The 22,231-nt window shown below is 48.7% G+C and overlaps 2 protein-coding genes across 26 annotated transcripts; one reads left to right on the forward strand and one right to left on the reverse strand.

Moving 5' to 3' along the window:
* The first annotated feature begins 3,079 nt into the window (after positions 1-3,079).
* mapk8ip3 (mitogen-activated protein kinase 8 interacting protein 3) lies at positions 3,080-20,002 on the forward strand. Of its 24 annotated transcripts, none has more exons than XM_029836351.1 (34): positions 3,080-4,100; positions 6,560-6,680; positions 6,958-7,028; positions 7,130-7,218; positions 7,722-7,745; positions 8,354-8,498; positions 9,345-9,576; positions 9,655-9,754; positions 9,963-10,081; positions 10,919-10,930; positions 11,392-11,409; positions 12,633-12,690; positions 12,770-12,922; positions 13,021-13,078; positions 13,167-13,303; positions 13,383-13,439; positions 13,515-13,685; positions 13,920-14,079; positions 14,343-14,393; positions 14,964-15,053; positions 15,160-15,315; positions 15,388-15,553; positions 15,648-15,845; positions 15,916-16,093; positions 16,174-16,293; positions 16,412-16,492; positions 16,578-16,645; positions 16,719-16,867; positions 16,942-17,110; positions 17,185-17,298; positions 17,857-17,895; positions 18,182-18,346; positions 18,437-18,583; positions 18,978-20,002. In XM_029836351.1, exons 1-34 carry the CDS (start codon positions 3,795-3,797, stop codon positions 19,100-19,102), a joined length of 4,047 nt encoding a protein of 1,348 aa, XP_029692211.1. In that variant the 5' UTR covers positions 3,080-3,794; the 3' UTR covers positions 19,103-20,002. The 24 variants fall into 24 exon arrangements, with proteins under 24 accessions (XP_029692211.1, XP_029692228.1, XP_029692229.1 ...); XM_029836348.1 differs by having other exon boundaries at positions 3,081-4,100; positions 16,939-17,110; XM_029836356.1 differs by having other exon boundaries at positions 3,081-4,100; positions 13,953-14,079; positions 16,939-17,110.
* An 18-nt stretch (positions 20,003-20,020) lies between these two features.
* On the reverse strand, positions 20,021-22,141 carry nme3 (NME/NM23 nucleoside diphosphate kinase 3). Of its 2 annotated transcripts, none has more exons than XM_003964466.3 (5): positions 21,988-22,141; positions 21,321-21,451; positions 21,147-21,248; positions 20,906-21,018; positions 20,021-20,617 (listed from the first exon to the last, which is right to left on the reverse strand). In XM_003964466.3, exons 1-5 carry the CDS (start codon positions 22,031-22,033, stop codon positions 20,500-20,502), a joined length of 510 nt encoding a protein of 169 aa, XP_003964515.1. In that variant the 5' UTR covers positions 22,034-22,141; the 3' UTR covers positions 20,021-20,499. The 2 variants fall into 2 exon arrangements, with proteins under 2 accessions (XP_003964515.1, XP_011602073.1); XM_011603771.2 differs by lacking the exon at positions 21,988-22,141 and adding an exon at positions 21,657-21,772.
* Positions 22,142-22,231: the final 90 nt, after the last annotated feature.

Consider the following 22,231-nt stretch of genomic DNA (forward strand, 5'->3'; position numbering starts at 1 on the left):
TTTTTCTCCAACTCTTGTTTTATCCTCCCAAAAATGCAACTGCAATAATACAATCACCAATCAATCAGGAGGCTAGCCATTGATCACTTTGAATGTGAGTGTGCTCTTTCTTTCAGCATGTAAGTGTAGTCTGCGTTTGGACACGATTCTCACTTTTCAAACCTTATTTTTGCATCTTGAATGGTTAAAAGTGTGTCTTTGGGCTCTGAGTATTCAGATTACTTACTGTAACCAAAATCCTAGCAAAAAAAAAAGACTCGGACATTTCCGGATGATTAATCAGCTCTCTAATGAGTAGGACACAAGAAGCTAATTCAGCTATTAAAGAATTATTGGTTTCAGAGAGTATTGGTTTCAGAGACCTTATTGGATGAACACAGCATCATGTTTGTCCCTCTATCTAAAATAATGCATGTTGGATGGTAACGACAGATTGACTGTAAACTGAAGCCTTACGTCAACTCGCCTTTTCTTTTTTTATTATTTCCCCTTTTGCCTTATTAACCATTCTTCATTTCTCTCTTCAGATGCCAAAAAAAGAATACAATTGTCTACTTCCAAATGTTAATGCTTCCTTAAAAAAAATTCCATTTCGATTTTAAGCGTTTATACTTTTCTCGGTCCTCATTGCTTGCTATTTGTACATGCCTCTTTCTTTTGCTTGGGTCAGGCCTTTGTTTATGTTTTAAATTAAAACGGCGGACAAGTGAACTCTGGACAAGCGCGTGGCCTGCCTGAGTGCAGGCGGGCTCATGGATAATCACCTCATCACCCACTCCACGACACATCAGTTGTATTCTGGTGCCAGCCTGTCCCTCTTGTGATGATGTGCCTGGCAGGCAATGAGTACAGCAGAAGAGAGAAAACCCTGTGTATTGTAATAAAGCTGTTGTTTTGCATTTAGACTTTGTCTGTTTTTGTTCCGAAAATCATGTCCCCGGTGCGCAGTGTCTGTTAAAGGCGGTGTTGTTAAATGTCAGTCCGAGCGCAAAAAATAGTCCATCCATATTTATAGTTTGCTACAGTGATGCTTTTGTCTGCTTTACTCCTCTGGCAACGCTCTGTTAGACGCCACTGTTCAGTCAAAATGGCCGCTCTTTGCAACACTGAAACGTTTTCATCTATGCAACTGCGCGCGAGCCCTTTGAAATCAGGAAGCGGCGAAGCCAAAATAAAAGAGCTTTTATCGTATATTTGCCTCTCATTACTCCAATAGTAACTCGGGCAGCCCTGCTCACGTTGAAACAATCACACAAGTGTCGTCATCCATGCATAAATGTCAAGGAAGCCACAAATCTTCACTGGATTAATCTCCACACACCCGAACTTGTGGTTTCACTTCCTTTTCTTTGAGTCTTTATCCCTCTTGGGGTCACGGGGAGGTTGCTGGAGCCTATTCCAGCGTCTGGTGAATGGTCTAATATGAAAGAAAACAGATGATTTCAGTGTGATCCCAATATTATTTGGTATTTTACACACATAAAAACCATCTATCTTTTATGGCCATAACAAATGAATATCGGATTATCAGAATATCCTTTTGTGATTTCTCTAATTAGATTTCAGATCTGCTGTGATCTATTGACCTTTCATCGTGCGTTGGACTGTAGGTGGTAGTAATACGAGGTTGCTTTATGATCTGTGAAAGGTTAAAGTCCCTTTGGAATTCAGAACATCAGCAAAATTCAACCGGCTCTTCCAGGGCCCATTATCCACATTCCCTGAACGTTTCATTAAAATCCGTTCATAACTTTTTGAGTTATTTTGCAGACAAACGCTGACTTTCACATAACTTCTTTGGCAGAGGTAATAACACAAATGCTCATCTGAATGTGTTTGCAGCTGGTCGGGACAACGAAGATACACCCAACTGTCTGCTCACTGTATTCTGGGGCAGTGAGTCCTCCTTCTACACCATTTATGACACGCTCCGTTACCCATACTTTGTCTCCATTGTTCGCAGACAATAGTCCAGGCTGCACTTGTCTGGTTGAAGGAAAGTTTCAGGGAAAATGTTTGTTCTCGAGTGATTCAGTGATTTTTCACACTGGATTCTATCTGCTGTAGTTCTGTGTATATTCACGTCTCCCCTCTCTTACAGTTAATCCCTTACAGTCACATCCATGTCGCAGCACTTTGAAGAAGGGATTTGAACATCACGCTTCGGCGTCCTTGGTGGAGACATTTCAGTGGTAAATATTTATTTAAGGAATGTGCTGCCTCCTGACGATGGCTCCCATTCTAATGTGCTCCTTGTCAATATTTACCAAAAGAACCAAACTGGTAATTATAGGAAGATGAAGTGTTGCAAACCACCATAGACAAAGTGGTGACAGTGTCAGAGTTTCACCTACAATTACATCTCTACAATAGGACAAATGTGGAGTAAACATGCTACCAAGTGTTCTATACAGTGTTTTATTAACATTTTCTGAAGTATGTTATATACTGTATATTGGGATTAAATTATACGGCCTGACTCAGTTCAGAGGAGATACTTTTGCAGAGAGATCTTCCTGTTACAACTTTCAAAATAAAACTCCAACATGTTTTGTAGATCCAAGAACTGTATCTGAGTACACAAATGAAACATTATAATTCGGAAAAACAATATGATCATGGCATAGCATTAATGATAAAGTGTTCTTATATGATGTTAAATTGTGTATCTAATATGTAATAAATCTTTAGTCTTGAAACAGCTGAATGTGCAGGATTTTAGCCTGTGGAACAAAGCCTTGAAGCCCTCAAGATGTTCGTAGCCAAAGAGCACAATTCTTATAATCTTGAAATTAAGCTCTAAACAAACCGAAGTGATGTTCAGTTCACATTTGCACCTACGGGAAGTCTCACATCTGAAAATATTTGAGGATTGCTTTGACAAGTATTGATGAGAGCCACGCACTTCACACATAACTCTAAAGTCATTTTTAAAAAACAAAAACAAAAAAAACCCCCAAAAAGTCCAAATCAAAAGCCTTTTCTCAGCGTTAGCGTCCGACCTTTAACCTTTATTTTGAAACAGTGGTGCGAGCTTCCGGTGAAGTCTGTCCGGCTTGACCAATGACCTGCCGGTTCATTGCAGACGGTGTGACGTCAGCGGGACTCGGTCAGCTGGCTCCTCCATCAGAGCCTCTCCCACGGGGAGACATCACCAACAACGCCCGAGCCAGGCCAGCAGCGTCGGCGGCCCCATCGGAAGGTGGATCGAACATGGCACAGACGATATCTTAGTTCCGGATCGGGCGGGAGACCTGGATCGTTCGCTTATTTATTTATATATTTATTGATGTATTTATTCTCCCCCCTGCCTGTAATGGCTGGGGTCCATGGCTGCGGCTGCTGAGAGGCAGGTGCAGTCTCACCCACCAAGGCGTCCCGATCCTCGGCATGGCCGGACCAGGGCCGAACCACAGGCCGACCCGCTGCGCGTCGTGTGAATGTCGGATGTGAGGCTCCCCCCGGGAGGAGAGCACTAGCGAGGGCCGCGGCTGGAGGCGACACAACGGGCGACGAGGAGACGAGAAGGGGGCGCTAAATATCCCGCTGAAACATTACGGCCAGTATTTTCATTCGGGAGCTCAAGGTTACGCACCGTCACGCACGCCCACGGCGGGGTTTATTCCGGGGTGATGCTCCACCGTGAGAGGGACTTTTATTCATCTGATGGAAGACCCTGACTGGGTGTTTCCGTTTCCCTGAGCTGCGCGTATTCAAACCTTCCAAAAAAAAAAAAAAACTGTTGAAGCGCATCGTCAGGATCTGGGACGCAGGAGCCGGCTCCAGCTGCCAGCATGATGGATCTACAGATAGACGAGGTGGTCTACCAGGACGACTACGGCTCCGGCTCCGTCATGTCGGAGCGGGTGTCCGGGATGGCCAACAGCATCTACCGGGAGTTCGAGCGGCTGATCCGCAGCTACGACGAGGAGGTGGTGAAGGAGCTGATGCCGCTGGTGGTCAACGTCCTGGAGAACCTGGACGCGGTGCTGACGGAGAACCAGGAGCACGAAGTGGAGCTGGAGCTGCTGAAGGAGGACAACGAGCAGCTGATCACGCAGTACGAACGGGAAAAGGCGCTGCGCAAGCAGGCGGAGGAGGTGAGTGAGGGCGGCCGGCTGCGGGGCCCTCCAGCCCACAGCTCCTGCCTATCCGTGTGGCCCATGCTGATGTTCCAACCCCCCCACCCCAACCCCAGCGCTTTTTAGATGACAATTTTAAGTCCTCCCTTAAAAATAAGAGCATCACAGTGAATAAGATATCGAGATATCGATTTAATTGCAATAATGTTCGCCTTTATCCATCACAAAGTCTCCAGTTGGGCCTGGGACCGCTATTAAGCAACCTGTGGTTTAATGTAAAAAGTGTTGACAACTGTCACCACTACAAAACCATCACTGCCACAACCGTTTCCTGCCCCCACGTGACGGCCTGATGAAGCCTAATCAGCTGCTTTAGTCCCTCCTCTACGCCAACACCTGCTAAAATATCATGCAAACATGAGCAGCACGCGATAAGCAAACCTGACGGCACAGCCGGGCGCTACCGGGCGTCGGAGTGATGCTCGGGAAGGGCTCTGAGGGGCGAAGGTTGCGAGCACGACTCCCGGAGGGACGGCACAGCGAGGAGGGCCCAAAAGGGGGGCGGGTGTCGGTGCTGGGCTATCCTGTTACCACCCGGACTCCACCTGCAGCAAGTCTTTTCTTCTATGCTCACGGTCCGCCGTGGGATCTGGCTGACCCCCCCCACCCAAAGAGGCCTCGGTATCAGTGACAGAGCCATTATAGTGTGTGTGTGTGTTTGGGGGGGGCAGCCTTTCCTTAGTGAACCAAATGTATATTTCACGTTGGTATCCATCATAATTCCGCAGGGCTGCACAAGCCGAACAGCTATTGTGCGTCTCCCTCAGATGTTCCTGGTCCTGGGGTTTAAAATGCAACTTCTGTCAGTGTTTTAGAGGCAGGAGGAGCATTTCCTGCCATTTTTTGAACTTGTCTTTTTGCATTTTCTGGGCTGGAACGACGCGCAGGTGTAGAACGACCAGTAGAGATCATTGGGTCGGTCTGGTGCTGTAACCTGATTTAGGGTTCAAGATGAGAAGCCAATAAAAGCAGGCGGATGTGAACTGAGGTCCACAACGAGAAGTCGGCAATGAGAAAAGAACAATGACAGCCGGAGGGAGGAAAAACAACAACATTGGCTCTCTTAAAGAGGCAGGGAGCAACGAGGAGCAAAGTCTCATATTTCAAGGCTATTACGCGCAAGCTAGCAGTGAACGCGGCCCTCACACATCAGTCCTTTGGACCAGGATTACAGCTATTAATTAAAAAGAACAGAAAAACTGCTGTGGGTTTTTTTTTCCTCTCTGGCATCTTTTGTCATCTGAGACGTCGCAGCCTCACTCTGTATCAGTGACTGCTGAGTCGACACTTTCCAGAAAGTCATGACATTAAATATCACTCGCGCGCTGCCGCTTTAGCGCGCTAAGCTCATATTGCCCGCTTTCACCTTTAATTGCATTTTAACCCAAATTAATTGGTTGATCATTATTAAACAGCAACCTTCAGTTTGATCTGGACATTTTTAAACCAATTTGCTTGGTGAGGCGTATTTTTAATATTAGTTTAAGGCCTTTTATTAATAACATGGTAGTTACCGGTTGACACTTGTCATTTTGAGTTCCTTGACATTCAGGGGTTCAGGGGCAGTTCTAATTGTAATAAATTGGCCTTATTTTGACTTATTTTGATTGTCTCCAGTAACTAAAAGCTGCTTTACTTAAGAATTCTAATTTCTGCGTTTCCAAAAGTCTCCAGATCCACCAGCATCCGGTCACTTTGGTAGCATTTGTCTGCAAGAGAGGATAGATCCTTATGGTCTAGAATGTATGTGCCATCAGCAGCCACATCATTAATAAACCAGCTGTTGTTGGACCTTCCATTAGCGTCCATACGTATCCATGTCACAACGCCGCTTCCACCATGTTTCCACCATGTTTCCACCATATATCCTTTCCCTTCAAGTCCCAGGGAAGGGAAAAATCACTCCTCTAAAGTCAGCATGAGCAGACGCTTTGCTGGAGCCACGCTTGTTAAACCATTTCAGTCGGCTTTTGTCGAGAACCAACAGGATTAATTAGTCCATTTTCCTGCTCAAACCTGCCGAGGGTGTCACAAACCAGGCCGTGTTTGTTGTCTTTCCGCGCGGCTGGATGTCAGCAGTGGTTTTGGCTAGGTGCTCCTGGGTTAGCTCTCTTCCTCTGCAGCGCGTAGCTGCCTCAGAGGAACCTCTCCGCCGTTGGGTTCGCTGCAGGATTACGGCTTTAAGGCTGTGTGGACTGAAAAGAGGCCGTATTGAAAACAGCTTTAAAAACCAGCTGGGTGGAGGGGGTTTGGCCTGTATGTTTAATACTGTGGTTCCTATAATTTCCTGAACTCTGACCTTTCTGGGGCGAATCGTTTAAATGTATTCGACTCTGTTATAGAGAGTCACTTCTAACTGACTTAAAGCCGACATTCAAAGGCCGTCACGGTGTTTTTGTCCCCTTTGCACCCTTCAGAAATTCATCGAGTTCGAAGATGCGCTGGAAGCGGAGAAGAAGGACCTGCAGATACAGGTGGAGTTTCTGGAGCTGCAGGGGAAGCAGCTGGAGCTGAAGACGAAGAACTACTCCGATCAGAGTGAGTAGGCAGGAGCGGGTCGGTGCCCGGGCCCTTATCTTCCCTCCAGACGCACACATGACGGAAGACGGTGCTATTTTAGTTGTTTGGGGAAGCTGAGTCGCTGTAGTATTTTTAGATTATGACACAGGATTTTTCTTTGATGTGTTCGATTGGCTGCTTAGTTTTTGCTTTTTCGCCTTGAACCGTTCTTGATTTAGTCCGGTTGAGCTCCAGAAATCTCAAAAGGAAAGTCTAGTGCGCGAAAATGTGACGCAGTTCTCTCTCTGGCCTCCAGTCGCTCGGCTAGAGGAGCGAGAATCGGACATGAAGAGAGAGTACAACGCTCTCCACCAGCGCCACACCGAGGTAAAAACCATTCCGTTTGGCCGTTCGAGACTCCGAAGAGGAGAATCGAGGGTTGTTGCATCAACAGGGATCCTTCATCTGTCCTTTTCTCCTCCTCACAGATGATTCAGACCTACGTGGAACACATAGAGCGCTCCAAAGTCCTGCAGACGGGCAGCAACAGCCAATCAGAGACGAACTGTGGACGAACGTGAGTCGTCGTCCCGCCGTTGTGATTCACCGTTTGAATGCGTGCTGAGCGTGACAGCAGGAGGGGGCCAGGCCTCGGGAGCCTTCCGGGGTCTAAATACGAAATAGTCCTCTTTATCCCCCCCCGGTTGTGAGAAGAGTCCGAGGCGGCGGGACGTCTGTTGCGTCTCCTGCAGCGGCGCCAAAGATTAAATCCAACAACACCAACAAAAAAAGAAGGCGGCTCTGCTGTTGAGAGGAATCCTAATCCTTTAAGTTCTCCTCCCACTTTAAGACAGAGGGCCCCTGAACGTGGCCGCTGGCCCCTGTGAGCCGGTCTGAGCGGCTCGGTGCGGAGTTTAGACCAACGTGGGTTGGCCGGCGTGATCCGTCTGCGTGTGTTCGTCCACGTTTCACGCCACCTTCTTGTCTGCTGTCTCTCTCTAACGGTGTCTGTCTGTCTGTCTGTCTGCCTGCCTGTCTGTCTGTCCCGCGGGGTTGATGTCTGTGCGGCTGTTTGCACAGTCAACGTCACACATGGAAGAAAAGGTAAATCCACAATGGGCTCGTCATCCCCTCTTCCTCCTCTTCCTCCTCATCCTCCTCCTCCTCCTCCTCCTCCTCCTCCTCCTCCTCCTCCTCCTCCTCCTCCTCCTCCTCCTCCTCCTGCCCTGAATGTGAATCTGACTGAAGGACCATTGGAAATGTAGACTGATTTGCACTCGTGTGTGTCGTTCTATGAAACATGTTTCCTCTCCTCCCTGCAAGTGCCTGAGTGAAGAACGGATCTGTGTTTGCTCCGACGACTGCATGCCCCTTGTGCGACCCATAAATCAGCGCCCGTCCTTTAAACTATGTTCCTGTTGTGCTCCATGTCGGAGATCTTGACTATATCAGGACCGTTCCTCAAATCTAAAAGGAAGGAGTTGAAAGACACCCATTCCCGTTCTTGTTAAGAAAATTAAGCATTTAGCCTAGCAAGTATGAAGCTAGCTAACAACATTTGCCCTTTAGTGTTCTGCATCTTGATATTTACCGTATTAACTTAACGAGGAGTCCTCTGCAGCACGTGCATGTCCCCTCGGGATGTAACGCTGCTGCTGTTGTTGTGTTCCTGGGATGCGTTCTCTCACAATATTCTCCGTCTCTTCTGCCAGCAGCAAAGCGGAGCGCCCGCCGTCGCTGAGCTTGTACGCCAACATCGAGGGCATGGTACGTGGGGGTCTCGGGGGGGCTAGGATCACGCCCGGGAAAGACATCTGGCAGGTCAGCGGCCGGTCCACCTTCTGCTCCGCCTATCAGGTGGGAAAGACAGCGGCCCTGTCTTCCTCCATGATCATGGGGAGTGGGAGGGGGAGGGGGAGCCGCCCTGCTGCCCGTCCCGCTGGCCACGCCCACACGGACCGCCAATCGTGGCGACCTGTTCTGTCGCCTCGCTTCAAACGTTATCTTCTCTGGTCAGATTATGGATTGTTACTGCTGACAAATGTCCCCTCAAGTCTTTACAAACGACAGGTCCCAGGTCGGGTGCTAATAATACTATTAAACCAAAATAAACTATTATTTCTACTTGTTCTGTTCAAACATATCCCAGTTAAGGATCTTCCAGACAGCCGTAGGCTGTTTTGATGAAGCTTTAGTTGCAAATTCCCGCCCTCAGCTCCCCCTGGAGTCCAAGTTGCCGTCGCTAAAACTTTCCCTATGTTCCACAGCTGTATGGTCACATATCTGTCATACATAGCTAATAAAACTGGGGTTTGGACCTGAATATGTGGTTCCCCCTGTCCCACAACATGTTTGTTTCTCTTCGGATGCTAATGTTAGCTTTGGTGAGCTACCCAAAATGAGTGGGGCAACAGTGATTGGAGCTTTTCCCCATTTTTTCCGTCACAATCCGACAAACAGAATCCTTTCACGCTGCTTCGTCCCCGTGAGTCCTGGGCTCCATCAGTGAGTTCAAAAATGACCTGAGCTTTGAAAACGAACTGAACGTTACCTCAGAACAGACTTTACAAATGTAGAATAACTTCTTTTTGATGATTTCACTCGAGGGTCAAGAAAATATAAGCTAGTTGTTTCAAAGTTATTGTGTTAAAAGAGGGCTCCAGTGCGACCCTTCCCTGTCTCACACCTCTGCTCTCTCTGAAGGAGGACGGGTCCGAGTCCGACTCGGTGGCGGCCACCCCCAGCAGCACGAGCAGCAAGTCCAACACGCCCACCTCTTCGGTCCCCTCGGCCTCCGTCACCCCCATCAATGAGGGCTTCCCCCCGCACGCCGACTTTGATGCGACGCGGGCCGGGAACTGCAGGAAAAGCGGCAAGCGGCTCAGCAGGAATATGGAGGTGCAGGTCTGCCAGGAGACCAGGAACGTCAGCATCGGTGAGCACAGGCGCCGCGGATGCGGCTCCACGTGTTCGACCTGGCGCCGGCGTGTCAACGTGACCTCTGTGTTTCCAGGTATGGGGAGGGACGAGTGGTCTGAGTTCCAGGAGATGATTGACTCCACTCTGGAACTGGACATGTGTGTGGACCCGCGGGTGTATGGAGGAGGAAACAGGTACAAACACTGTCCTCTTCTCCTTATTATCAGTTGAAAACATCCCTCGCGTGTGTTTGGTTGATGCGACACAGCTGTGTGATCAGCCAGGCGTACCTGCTGTGTAGTGTAGGCTTGTGTGCAACCTTCTCAGCTAATCTTGGCTTAGCTTCCTTGCTTTGCCCCGTTCACGGCTGACGTCTGATGGAGTCCAGCGTGTGTGTTTCAGCCCCTCTCAGGGCATAGTGAACGAGGCCTTCGGCATCAACACCGACTCTCTTTACCACGAGATCAAAGACGCCAAATCGGACATCATCGGTGACGTGGACGCCGGCGCGGAGCTGCTGGGTAGGAGCGCCACTCTCCTGCCTCTTCTCCTTACTCTGTTTCACTCTCTTGAAGACGGAGGGGGATCAGTTTTTGAGTCCTGTTTGGTTTTACGGTGTTTAAAGGAAACGACCTGCTTTGATGAGGCGTGAGTCAAAGGTGGACGTACGTGCGCGCAGGTGTCGCTCTGCTTGCGCAGGCCAGGAGCTCCGCGCGAGCCTGTGTGACCGCGCCGCTGCACCGATTCTGACTTTTCTTTAGTTAATTTTGACTTTGCATGGCTGAAGCTACGAAACACTCCATGCCAGCAGCTCATTCCTTGTCTCATTTGAAAAATAAGAAAAATAAATAAAAAGACAAAGCCCTTCTGTGGCTCCATGCAGTCTTTACTTTTAGTTGCTGCTAATTTTCCCCCTCCAAGACACCCGAAATGCAGCTAATTTTAAACACAAAGTCTGAATATTGCTAGTTTCACAGAGATATCCAAGTACACCACCTTTAGTTTAGGTTAGGCTCTGTTTCAGACCAATAGCTACTGCTTTGGTGTCCTGATTCTGATCTGATTCTGATATCTTTCTATCACATTTTTAAGCCTAGCTAGATAAAACGCACCTGTAGAGCTCAGACCTCTGTCAAACAGTTCATTTCCCCACGTTGTGCGACACCTGTAGCCTACAGTCATGAAAGTCCGTTCTTAACTTTTCGATTTATCTAGCTCACAGACAGACACCGGCTATCACGTAACCTTGGCGGCGGTAATGATGGCGAATAGACTTTTAAAGCTTCTTGACCATCTTTCAATGCCTCACCCTTTTTTCTTTCTTCTCCTTTTATGTGTTTCTGTTGGTGACACTATAGGAGAGTTCTCAGGTGTGTATACCAGCATGCTGTTTTTACTTTAACACTTTTGACTCCTTGTTGCAGCGTAAACCTCACAGCTAAGGTAAACCTTAAACAGATACTTATTTTATAATCAGGGAAGGTACGTAAATAGATTAGAATCCAATTTCATATGCAGGAAAATTGTATTTTGCCCCCCAAAAAATTGTTTTAAAGTCACAGCGAGTATGACGCATTAATTGTTTTGTTTTTTTTAAAGAATCTGGATCAGACTCCTGTCATATTGATTAAAAGTGAAGCCGAAACTTTTGCTGAGACTTTAAAACTAAGATTCTCCGATACATCAGATCAGCCAGCGCAGCAGCTTCTGTGTTCTTCACCCTCGCTGCTCTTCCTCAGAATAATTAATGCTTATTAGCGTCCTCTAACGTCTCCCCCCCCCCCCCCAACTGTGGGCTTTCTCCCTCTCATCCTCCTTCTTGTGCCTCCAGTCCGCGATGATTTCTTCGGTAAGGCGCTCCTTGTCTGCGCTCACTTGTCCACCGTTCGCTGTTGCATCCACGTCCATGTTTGTGCTTTTATTTGCTTTTGTTTTTGCTTCATCGCTTCCGTTTCGCATCGTTTTTTATCTTTTTTTTGTATCTTGCTGTGGAAAAATATCCATTTCCCCAGAAGTGAATGCAGCATAATACTGTTGTAACGATGCCAAAAGTCACCGAATCCTCGAATTTGTTTTACATTTTTATAAAGTTGCAGTTCCTGATTTCACCATTTTCACTGTTGCCAAACTCAACTTTATAAAAATGAACATTAAAGCAGCACCAGGCATCTGTAAGTCAAAGTTAAGCACTCCTGTTAGCATGTTAGCTTTGGTCTTTTTACATTTCTAGAGGTGATAATCTTTCACTTTTTAACACACAATAATTAAATATTATTGGATGTATAACTTTGGAGGGTCCTGGTTAAGCTGGTCACCATCACATCTGCTGGAAGCAGATTCTTGTAAGACTCTTGAAGTAAATATGTAAATATTTCCTACATTATTTCCCCACTTTCTGTGTGTTGTCCCTCCACACATTCATAATGCTTCAGCTTTTATCCAAACACCTGTAAACCAGTAAAGACCTGTTAAAAAACTGCTCCGTGCCTTGAGGTTGTAGCTTGTGCACATAGTAGACCTCTAAATGAACTAACAATCACTAGCTCCAGTCCAAAAGACACAGTCTAGCGCCACTTATATTTTAGATTGTTTCATCTTTAAGCTCGTTTAGCCCCCACAGTTACATTAGGAAGTGGAATCTGAAACCAACATATTTTTTCACCATGTCCAACATTCTTTTCCTGAAATGGCGTCCTCGCTTCTCTTCTGTTGCACACCGCCTGCTGCTCGTGCTGCTTCTCCGTCTCGGCGGCTGCTTGTGTGACAGCACAGCCGGAGTTGAGCGGTCAACACCGGTCCTGTGGGCAGTGCGTCTGTGGATCCGGCTAGTGATCCAACGACGTCACAACCCTTCCTTTTCAACCTGGCCAAGCTGCCTTGTTAACACGAGCGCTTCGTTTTTCACCTGTTGTGGAGGTCAGCGACGACGCCGTTCCACAACAGGGACTCACTGAAGCTGGTCTGAAAAGGCAGAACCCCCCCCCCCAGAAGCCATAAAATCACTGGTTTTAAAGTGTTTTGAAATGCTATAATCTCTGGTGAGTGAGGGAGTTTTAAACGTGGCTGTTCCAGGGATGGGCAAGGAGGTGGAGAATCTGCTGGCCGAGAACAAACAGCTCCTGGAGACCAAGTAAGAGGCGCCGAGACTTCCAGCACGCGCTTTATCCTCGCGCGACATCTCACTTCCTGGTTCTCTCGGCCCCCGACAGAAACGCTCTCAACATTGTGAAAAACGACCTCATCGCCAAAGTGGACGAGCTGTCCGGGGAGCAGGAGGTGCTGAGGGAGGAGCTGGAGGCCGTGAGGCAGTCCAAGAGCAAGGTGGACGCCCGAGTGAAGGAGCTGGAGGAGGAGCTCAAGAGGTGAGCAGAAATGAACCTTGAGGATGACGAGGACGGGTTTTAATGCCGCATCTCCGATTTCCGATCATTTGTTTTAATCCCTCCTCTTCCTGCTGCAGGCTGCGAGCTGAGGCGCTCGGAGCGTCGCGGGACTCCAAGGATGAAGGAGGCGAGGAGGTTAGTGGAGTCTGGATCTGCGGTCAGGAGGTCGGAGCGTGGAGCAACTGCCCTCACGGCATTAACACCCCCGCCCTGCTGTGTCCAGCAGGAGGGCGACATGACGCTGACGCAGCGGCGGCGGTTCACGCGCGTGGAGATGGCCCGGGTGCTGATGGAGAGGAACCAGTACAAGGAGAGACTGATGGAGCTGCAGGAGGCCGTCCGGTGGACCGAGATGATCAGGTGGGCGCACACGGTTCGGATCCCAGACCTGAGCACGGCCGGTTCAGCGCGGCATGCTGACCTTTCCCTCTCTTCTCAGGGCGTCACGGGAGAGTCCTCAGATTCAAGAGAAGAAGAAATCCACCATCTGGCAGTTGTGAGTCGCTGCTCCTGTCCGTAGGGGAGCGGGAGAAACCGGCCATCTAAAAACCTCTTCTCTTCCCGCCACCAGCTTCGCCCGTCTCTTCAGCTCGTCGTCCAGCCCTCCGCCCGTCAAGCGTCCGTACTGCAGCGTCAACATCCACTACAAGTCGCCCTCGCCAGCGGGATTCTCCCAGCGGCGCAGCCACACCATGTGTCAGATCTCCACCTCCAACCGCACGCTGGAGTTCTTCCCTGAGGAGTGAGCCCTCCTCGCGTCCCCTTCCCCGTCACCCGCTGGCTTGTGGCGGCTTAGAGCAATATTTTGCATCTTTATCCGTGGAAAACTGTAAAATGCGGCTTCTTTTCCATCAGTCGGCACCGACGCGCTTGGCTTGAGCTAACCCCATGTCCCCATGGTTCCGCTGCTGGCTGGCCAGGCTGCTAACGCTTCGCTCTCTCCCGCCCCCGCCCCCGCCCCCTCTGCCCTTTGCAGATTGGCCAGTAACGGCGTTGCGTCTCTCCTCAGCGACTCGGCGGTGCTGGCCCGCCGGGAGCAGCGGCGCGAGCAGTACCGGCAGGTCCGCGAGCACATGCGCCGGGACGACGGCATCATGCAGGCCTGCGGCTGGAGCGTGCCCTCACGCCTCAAACAGGTACGCTGTGGGAGGGGCTCCGAGCACGCTGGGCGCACCCCTGTCTCGGTCCGAAAAAACGTGTGATGCCGAATTCACGCGGAACCGCATCGGGATGGGAAGAAAAGCGTGGCGCTGCGTCACCTGCCTCAGTCAGGCAGTTGGAGAGACGTCTTTGAACCTTTGAGGCCCCTTCGGTTCATTAATGTGCTTCCATAGCAACAAAGTGTGTGAAGTGGTTAGCGGGCAGGCGGGCAGGTCAAGCTAACTCTGATCTCCTGCAGACTGGTGGTCAGACGGACAGCGCTCAGGACAGCCCGCTGAAGAGACAACAGGCAAGTGAGACCGACAGAGCCCCGGCATGCGGCTTCCCCTCCTCCTTAACTTTCTCCCTGATGTCCTGAAATATCAGCAGATGTTTATTTAAAAGAGCAACAATAATCATATAACTCAACATGAACGGAATCGTTCATGTTAAGTCTGACTTCAGAATAAGGAATGCATGGAAATTTGCACGCACACACACATACACGCACTCTCCCTGGCTGCAATATTGCGACCTTTAACCTTTACCACCTCTGTCTGTCTCAATCTGCCTCAACCTCGACATCCTGGACTTTTAGTATTAACTTTTTGTATCTTCCTTAAAGGAAAAACCCACTTTGGCATTTCCAGTTAGACGGTAAACGCCGGTTTCTATCTGAAAACATCCATCTCAATATTTAACACAACAAACAAATGTCTGCAGCCTAACAGGCTGGTGATTCCAGAGGGGGTTTTCCTTTAACGGCTGCTGTTTATGGACCATACGTGTACACGTAAACCGTGCTAAAGATGGGTGGAACCAGACAGCAACTCTTGGCTGATGTCATATATGCTAACGCCTTCTAACGCCGCCTTTGTAGACCACTAATGAGAAGGAGGACAACCGCATGAAGAACGTGCCCGTCCCGGTCTACTGTCGCCCCCTGGTGGAGAAGGACCCCAACAGAAAGGTGGGGCTTCTCTCTTTGCCGAACAGTAATTCCAGCGTTGTTGATGTTTGTTGCATAAATGCACACGTGTGTGTGTGTGTGTGTGTGTGTGTGTGTGTGCTTGCAGCTGTGGTGTGCTGCTGGGGTTGATTTGACTGGCTGGAAGGTCTGCAACCAAGAGTTGTCACTGAATAAAGCACTTTCGAGCAGCGGCGACCCTCTGAACGCCGAGGAGGACGGCCCAGGCAAGAGGAGCAGCCACAGCTCGCCAGAGAAGAAGAAGGTAGTTTAAATACAAATGCGCGTCCTCGACGTTCCCCAGCCGTCTGTTCATGCTTCGCCGCCTCTACTTTAGTCGAAGGAGCTGCAGGAAACCGACACTATGAGCAGCCGTGTGTGGATACTCACCAGCACCCACTCCGCCAGCAAGGTGGTCATCATCGACGCCAACCAGCCGGGCTCTCTGGTCGACCAGTTCAACGTCTGCAACGCCCATGTCTTATGTATCTCCAGCGTGCCAGGTGACATTTACGGTCTCTGTTGTCTGTTGGGTCAGTACGAGTGTGTTTGCATGCAAACCTGTGTGTGTGTGTGTGTGTGTGTGTGTGTGTCCAGCTGCCAGTGACAGCGATTATCCCGCCGGTGAGATTGTGTTGGACCCGGGTGATGGGGGCACGGGTGCAGGGGACGACTCTGGAAGCGTGGAGGGCATGCTGTCGGGGATCACTCTGGTCGGCTGTGCCACTAACTGCAGCGTCGCCCGTAGCAACTGCTCCTCACGCACCGACACTCCTATCGTGGACAAAGGACAAGGTGGGAGCTTTTTCTGGGCACTTAAAATCGTAAATGCCGGCTTGTTTCCTCAGTACCGGTTGATCTTTAGCACCCACTGCGCCGCCCATCAACGGGAGGATTCAACCCGCACAGTCGGCCGAGGAGGCCACGGAGGCCACGGAGGTTCCCGAGACCATGCCCAGCCACGCAGAAGTAGGGCCGCCGGGGCCTTTTACCGAGCATGTCTTCACCGATCCCCATCCTCGTCCAGTAGATGGTTCAGACAGGTTAGGACCTCCGCGTCAGTTGTCTGTGAAGAGAAATGTACAAGCGAATCGCTGACAGTGGCAATCGCCTGTCCTCACAGACACACGGGGCTGTCCAAAGAGGAAACATCTCACCCTCCAGACTCGGAAAACGGAGGCGAAGAAGCCAAAAACTACAGCAGCGCTGCTCCCACCATGTGGCTCGGAGCCCAGAATGGCTGGTAGGTTCCGCTGTAGCTCCACAACCAATCAGAAACATGCTAACATCTAAAAGAGATGAGGGATTTTCTTCTTCCCTGAAAGACGCACAGCCCTGAAGTGTCTCTGTCCTTCATTCAGGCTGTACGTCCACTCAGCAGTCGGGAACTGGAAGAGGTGCCTCCATTCCATCAAACTGAAAGACTCTGTGCTCAGCCTGGTGTAAGTGACGGTGAAACGCCGAGGGGGTTGTTCTTTTATGGGTTTGGGCTGATCCAACCGTCTCCCTTCTGTCCTGTAACTCCAGACACGTGAAGGGCCGCGTGCTGGTCGCCCTGGCCGATGGAACCCTCGCCATCTTCCACAGAGCTGAAGGTATTTGTGGTTAAAAAGCATCAGAAGCTCGGAAGCCTTTTTCTGTCAGCTTACGTAGCTTCACGCTCATCAGATGGACAGTGGGACCTGTCCAACTACCACCTGATGGACCTGGGCCGTCCTCACCACTCCATCCGCTGCATGGCCGTGGTCCACGATAAGGTCTGGTGCGGCTACAAGAACAAGATCCACGTCATCCAGCCGAAGAGCATGCAGATCGAGGTGAGTCCCCAGCCCGCCGCGGCGGCTCTCGCGCGACGCAACCGTGGTAACGAGCTTCTGCTGCCCCGTAGAAGTCCTTCGATGCCCACCCTCGCAGGGAGAGCCAGGTGCGTCAGCTGGCGTGGATCGGCGACGGCGTGTGGGTGTCCATCCGCTTGGACTCGACCCTGCGGCTGTACCACGCCCACACGCACCAGCACCTCCAGGACGTGGACATCGAGCCGTACGTCAGTAAGATGCTGGGTAAGAGCGGAGGCAGAACCCCGTCAGAGGCCAGGGAAGATGTCCTCACCGAACGCTGCGCTTGTCGTCTGCAGGCACCGGCAAGCTGGGCTTCTCTTTTGTCCGGATCACGGCTCTGCTGATCGGCGGGAATCGTCTCTGGGTGGGAACTGGGAACGGCGTGATCATCTCCATCCCACTGACAGAGAGTGAGTGACCTCGTCACAGTTGACGTTTTCGATTTGAAGACAGATTTGGGCTGTCTGATGCCAGCTTAAAGGGCGCCGTTAAGCTGTGCTAACCTTTGGGCTCTCATAAAGTTAGTTCAGTTTACTTTCAATAAACAACTCACAAACAAATGGTAGAAGGACCCACTCAGTTATAGGTTAAAAGGCTGTTAATAGATCATAAAAAGCCTCTATGAGTCTCAATGTCACATTAAACTCTCATAGGTTATTAATGTATAACTCATACCATTATATATTAAGCACTATTATCTTATGTAACTGGAATTTGTGAAGCCGGTCCAGGATTAGCAGGTGTTGCACGACTGTATTCTCCTCCTTCTTTCCGGCTCGAGCACTTTGTCTTTGCTCCCAGACCCGCTCGACCCCGGCAGCACTTTTCACTGACGATCTTCGCCGTAACTCTTACTGTCCTCTCTTCCCTCTGCCCCCCTCCTCCTCCTCCTCCTCCTCCTCCTCCCCCTCCTCCTCCTCCTCCTCCTCCTCCTGCTCCTCCTCCTCCTCCTCTTCCTGTGCTCGTAGCTGTGGTCCTGCACCGGGGACAGCTCCTTGGTGTGAGGGGTAAGTGGGAGCGTTCCCTCCCTCCTGCTGAAGTCATCCGCCTTTTCTCACCTGTGCAGCAGACTAAACCTTTTTTATTTATTCCATTGTTGATTTTGTTCCTTACGTGTGAACAGGGCAGGGATTGACTCATTGGTTGCTTTGCATGCCTTTTCTCATCATGATTTGTTTCATCAGTGACCAAAGGGGGTGTTTGCCTGTGTCAGATCCACTGCATGAATCTGCTGTATTTTAACCACAGATGCTTTCCCTTGGCAATAACACCTTTTGTGTATTTTCTCCACAGCCAATAAGGTGTCGCCGACATCGGCCAGTGGAGTGATCCACGTATATGGGGACGATGGCTCAGAGAAGAGCACCGGCAGCTTCATCCCCTACTGCTCAATGGCGCAGGCTCAGCTCTGTTTCCATGGACACCGCGATGCTGTCAAGTTCTTTGTCTCAGTACCCGGTAGGCAACAAAGATAATTTGCCATAATTTTGCAGACTTTATAAAGATCCAGAATCTTGAATCTGCTTTTGTGATGTGTGCACGTGACAGGCAACGTTTTAGCCACCTTAAATGGCAGCGTGCTGGACAGTCCATCGGAGGGTCAGGGCTCAACGGCACCCCAAGAGACGGAGGCTCAGAGTGTTCATAACGTGTTGGTGCTGAGTGGAGGAGAGGGTTACATTGACTTCCGTATAGGTGAGCACATCTTACCATTTTGTTGTTGTATGTGTGGAGTTGTGTATTGACTTAAATTTCAATAGCTGTTATCTATACAAATGAGGGTTAGTTGTTTTAGGTTATCAATATTACATCTTCTTACTTTGCTGTCTTCATGCCAAATTATTGCATTTGGTGCCATCATGCGGTCACTTTGGAGAACTGCATCACAAGGCCGTCGAAACCTTGCAGTACTTCATAGTTACCACTGGGTGTCACTGTACACTCCGTTCGGTGTACCGTGAACGCGACATTAAGGCCTGATTTTAACAATTTAAGCCATTTTAAAGACCATTTTAAAATGAGATTTGGAAAAACAGAATAGTAAATGCAAAAAATAAACTGACCTCTTCATTGTGGATTCTTTTTGCAGGAGATGGAGAAGATGATGAGACAGAGGAAGGAGAGAACACAGGAGTCACTCAAATGAAATCTTCTTTGTGCAAGGCTGAACGGAGTCACATCATCGTCTGGCAGGTGTCTTACATCCCAGAGTGACACCTGGATGTGCTTTAACCCCTCAGCTACAGCACCCTTCCTCCAGAAGCACCTCTGTCCTCCAATGCTTCCAGCCACCCTGATTATGTAATTATCCCAGGTCATGTAAAAGCCCCCTTCTTGAACCTCTGTGACATATTTTATTCATTGTAACTATTATATCCCTGTCACTCGGTAACTTTACTACCTTGTAAGTACTTCATCTGATCTAGTAATCTATCACCATGTCCCACCCAGGGCATTATGACTATCCTTTATGAGCCTTGCAAACCCTCATCATAACTACCTCCCTCTTCTCTACCATCCTGTAGCCATACCGTATCTTCTGTATTGACCGCAGCTGTCCCGCATCTCTCCCAGTGACTCCTCCTTGTCCTCCTCTTGGTTTGTCATCGGTGACGCTTCCTCGTCCTAAATTGAAGCCCAGGGCCCTAACATGCCACCCAAAACAAACGACAAAAAAACAGCATGTACAGAAATGTGACGAGACTGAAATGTGTTTCCATGAAGCCAGCCAATCAGCAAGTGTTTATCGACCCGTCTTTGTGTTTGTGAATGAAGGCTTTCAGGTTGTAGTGGTTATGTAAAATAGAATTATGGGTAAAATGTTTGCATCCAGTCTTTAAAAAAAATACAAAAAAACACCCCAAGTAGTGAAATCTTTTCAATGTACAGTTCAAGACCAGAATGGTTTAAATGTCAGTCCTAAATCAAGTCCATGGGGGTTCCGTTCGAGTCATTCCTCTCTTCTGATTGGCTGGTAAGACATGCAGCGGGGAATGTCTTCAAATGTACAGGGATTCTTTTAATCTCCACACTAAGGCCTGTTTTCTTTGTTCGATATGGAAATTCATGCATCGATCGCTGTGTGGAGTTAATATTAAACATAATTGTGTGCTGAAAAAAAAAAAAAGAGGATTTCATGACTATTCTGTTTTATTTTGAAAAAGCTTTGACAAGAGCAGAAAGAAAGTGCATCGCATTAAGCATGGTTTCATGTCACTTTCGACACCGAGGTGTCACAAATACAGCCAGATCCTCAAACATCACATAATCATCATTTTGGTCTTTTACATTCAAACGGTCCCACAAATAATCAACAACAGAAATGCACTTGAGTTTTCAACATAAAAATGAAGAATTTGGATGAGCTGGTAAGAAATTACTCGCATTTTAATATGAAGCTGTCAGTCCCTGATGAAATGAAAAACGTGTATTGCTCCACAAGTCATAATTATTTCCTTCAAACTGTAAACTTGAGTAGATGTTCGGGTGTTAAAGAACACCAGAGGATCACTAATCCAACTAACAAAGAGGTGAAGCGACTACACCAATAGATGAGGCTGTGATGCACTTTATAATGACACTAATAAAACACTGGAGCAGAATGCAGAGCGTTAATTGTAGATCCAGCTGTTGCTGCTGCTCTCCCAGTTCTGCAGTTCATGCGGGTGAAACCACAGGGAGATCTCCTTCTGGGCGCTCTCCAGCGAGTCACTGCCGTGAATCACGTTCCTGCAATGTGGGGAAAATAGAGAATGTTTCTAGGTTTATCATAGTGATGATTAGGGGAGGGAGCTGCATTTACACAACAGTGCAGTCACTTAGATATTAATTCAGCATCAATACAAATGTCGGCTTAGAAAAAGCCACAGAAGTTAAAGAAGCTGAAAGGATAAAACAAATATAAAGTGACTTTAACTAGAGGTTTGATTTACTCTGACTCACTGGCACGTGCTAGTCTTTAAATTCACTCCTAACACCCAAGTCTACAAGCCTGATAAATGTCTGTTCCCCTCTTACCTGCTCATTTCCACACCGTAATCTCCTCTGATGGTTCCAGGCAGCGAATCCGCAGGGTTGGTCTCTCCCAGCATCTTCCGTGCAGTCTTGACCACGTCTTGACCCTGCCACACCTGCAGCAACACACGCGTTTATATGACAACCGCGCATAATCATCTCTGTCTCCTACAGATCCCTGCAGGCCTTTGGCCAATCAAAAGTTCAATTATTATGTGCTTGAATCCCAAAATGGGAATCTCACCATTGCCACAACTGGTCCAGAGTTCATGAAGTGCACCAGTTTCCCAAAGAAAGGCCTACTCCTCAGATCAGAGTAGTGTGTCCTCAGAAGGTCCTCAGAGGCCTGAAACACATGCATGCTTAACCAAATGGTTCTTTGTTTAGGAGACAGGTTAGTTTGGAATAGAATCAATACCTGCATGAGTTTAAGGCCCACCAGTTTGAACCCTTTCCTCTCGAAGCGGCGCACAATTTCTCCCACCAGCTTCCGCTGAACTCCATCTGGTTTTACAGCAATGAAGGTGCGTTCGTTTACACCGGTCCAGCCTAGAGGGGGGGATGACACGCAGCAGGAAATTCAAGTAAAAGCAACAGCATCTCAAGATAAATCTAATTAGTCATCTCAAATCAAAGTGAATTAGAGCTGCAACCGAAATTGTCATTAAAAGTTCCTATATTAGTTTATAATAAATCTAGCAACAGATAAGTGTGCACAACTATATTTAAGTGCAACCTTGAGTACATGCATTACCAATATAAACTTCAAACACCCAAGACAAAACAGGCTCCATTGGCAACTGCACAACTCACACCGGTTCTTGTTAAAGGGGGAAAACACATGCCCTAGAGATGTGATTTAATGCATTTTAAACATTTAAATAGTTAGAAAAGCTCTATGAATGTCGTTGAGGGAGGCACACATGGCTTCACCGGGGAACTGTGCTCCTCTTGAGGCTAACCCAGGTGGTCTGGGTCTACTGAGTCAGCGTCTCCTGCGTTAAAAACCGTGAACATGTATCGATATGAAATTCCAGTTAAGGACTTGGGGTACATCAGTCTATACAAACGGAGAAAACACATACCGGACTGAAATATGGACGCAAATATGGACAAAATGGTGCAAATCATTTTAGCCGGTGGACGGAGCTGGAGCGCGCTGACAGTTCCGAACTCTCCGAATGACGTAATTTCCGGAGTCACTCTTCGGCAGAAATCGGGGGTGTAGCGATGGGTTACTTAATTCATGCATTCAACTAAATGTGGCGATAATAAGGTTGGTATATACAACAATGGTGTAGAATTTAATTAACGCATGTCATACAGTAA

The sequence above is a fragment of the Takifugu rubripes genome, chromosome 5 (assembly GCF_901000725.2).
Source record: "Takifugu rubripes chromosome 5, fTakRub1.2, whole genome shotgun sequence".
Taxonomy (NCBI): Eukaryota; Metazoa; Chordata; class Actinopteri; order Tetraodontiformes; family Tetraodontidae; genus Takifugu; species Takifugu rubripes.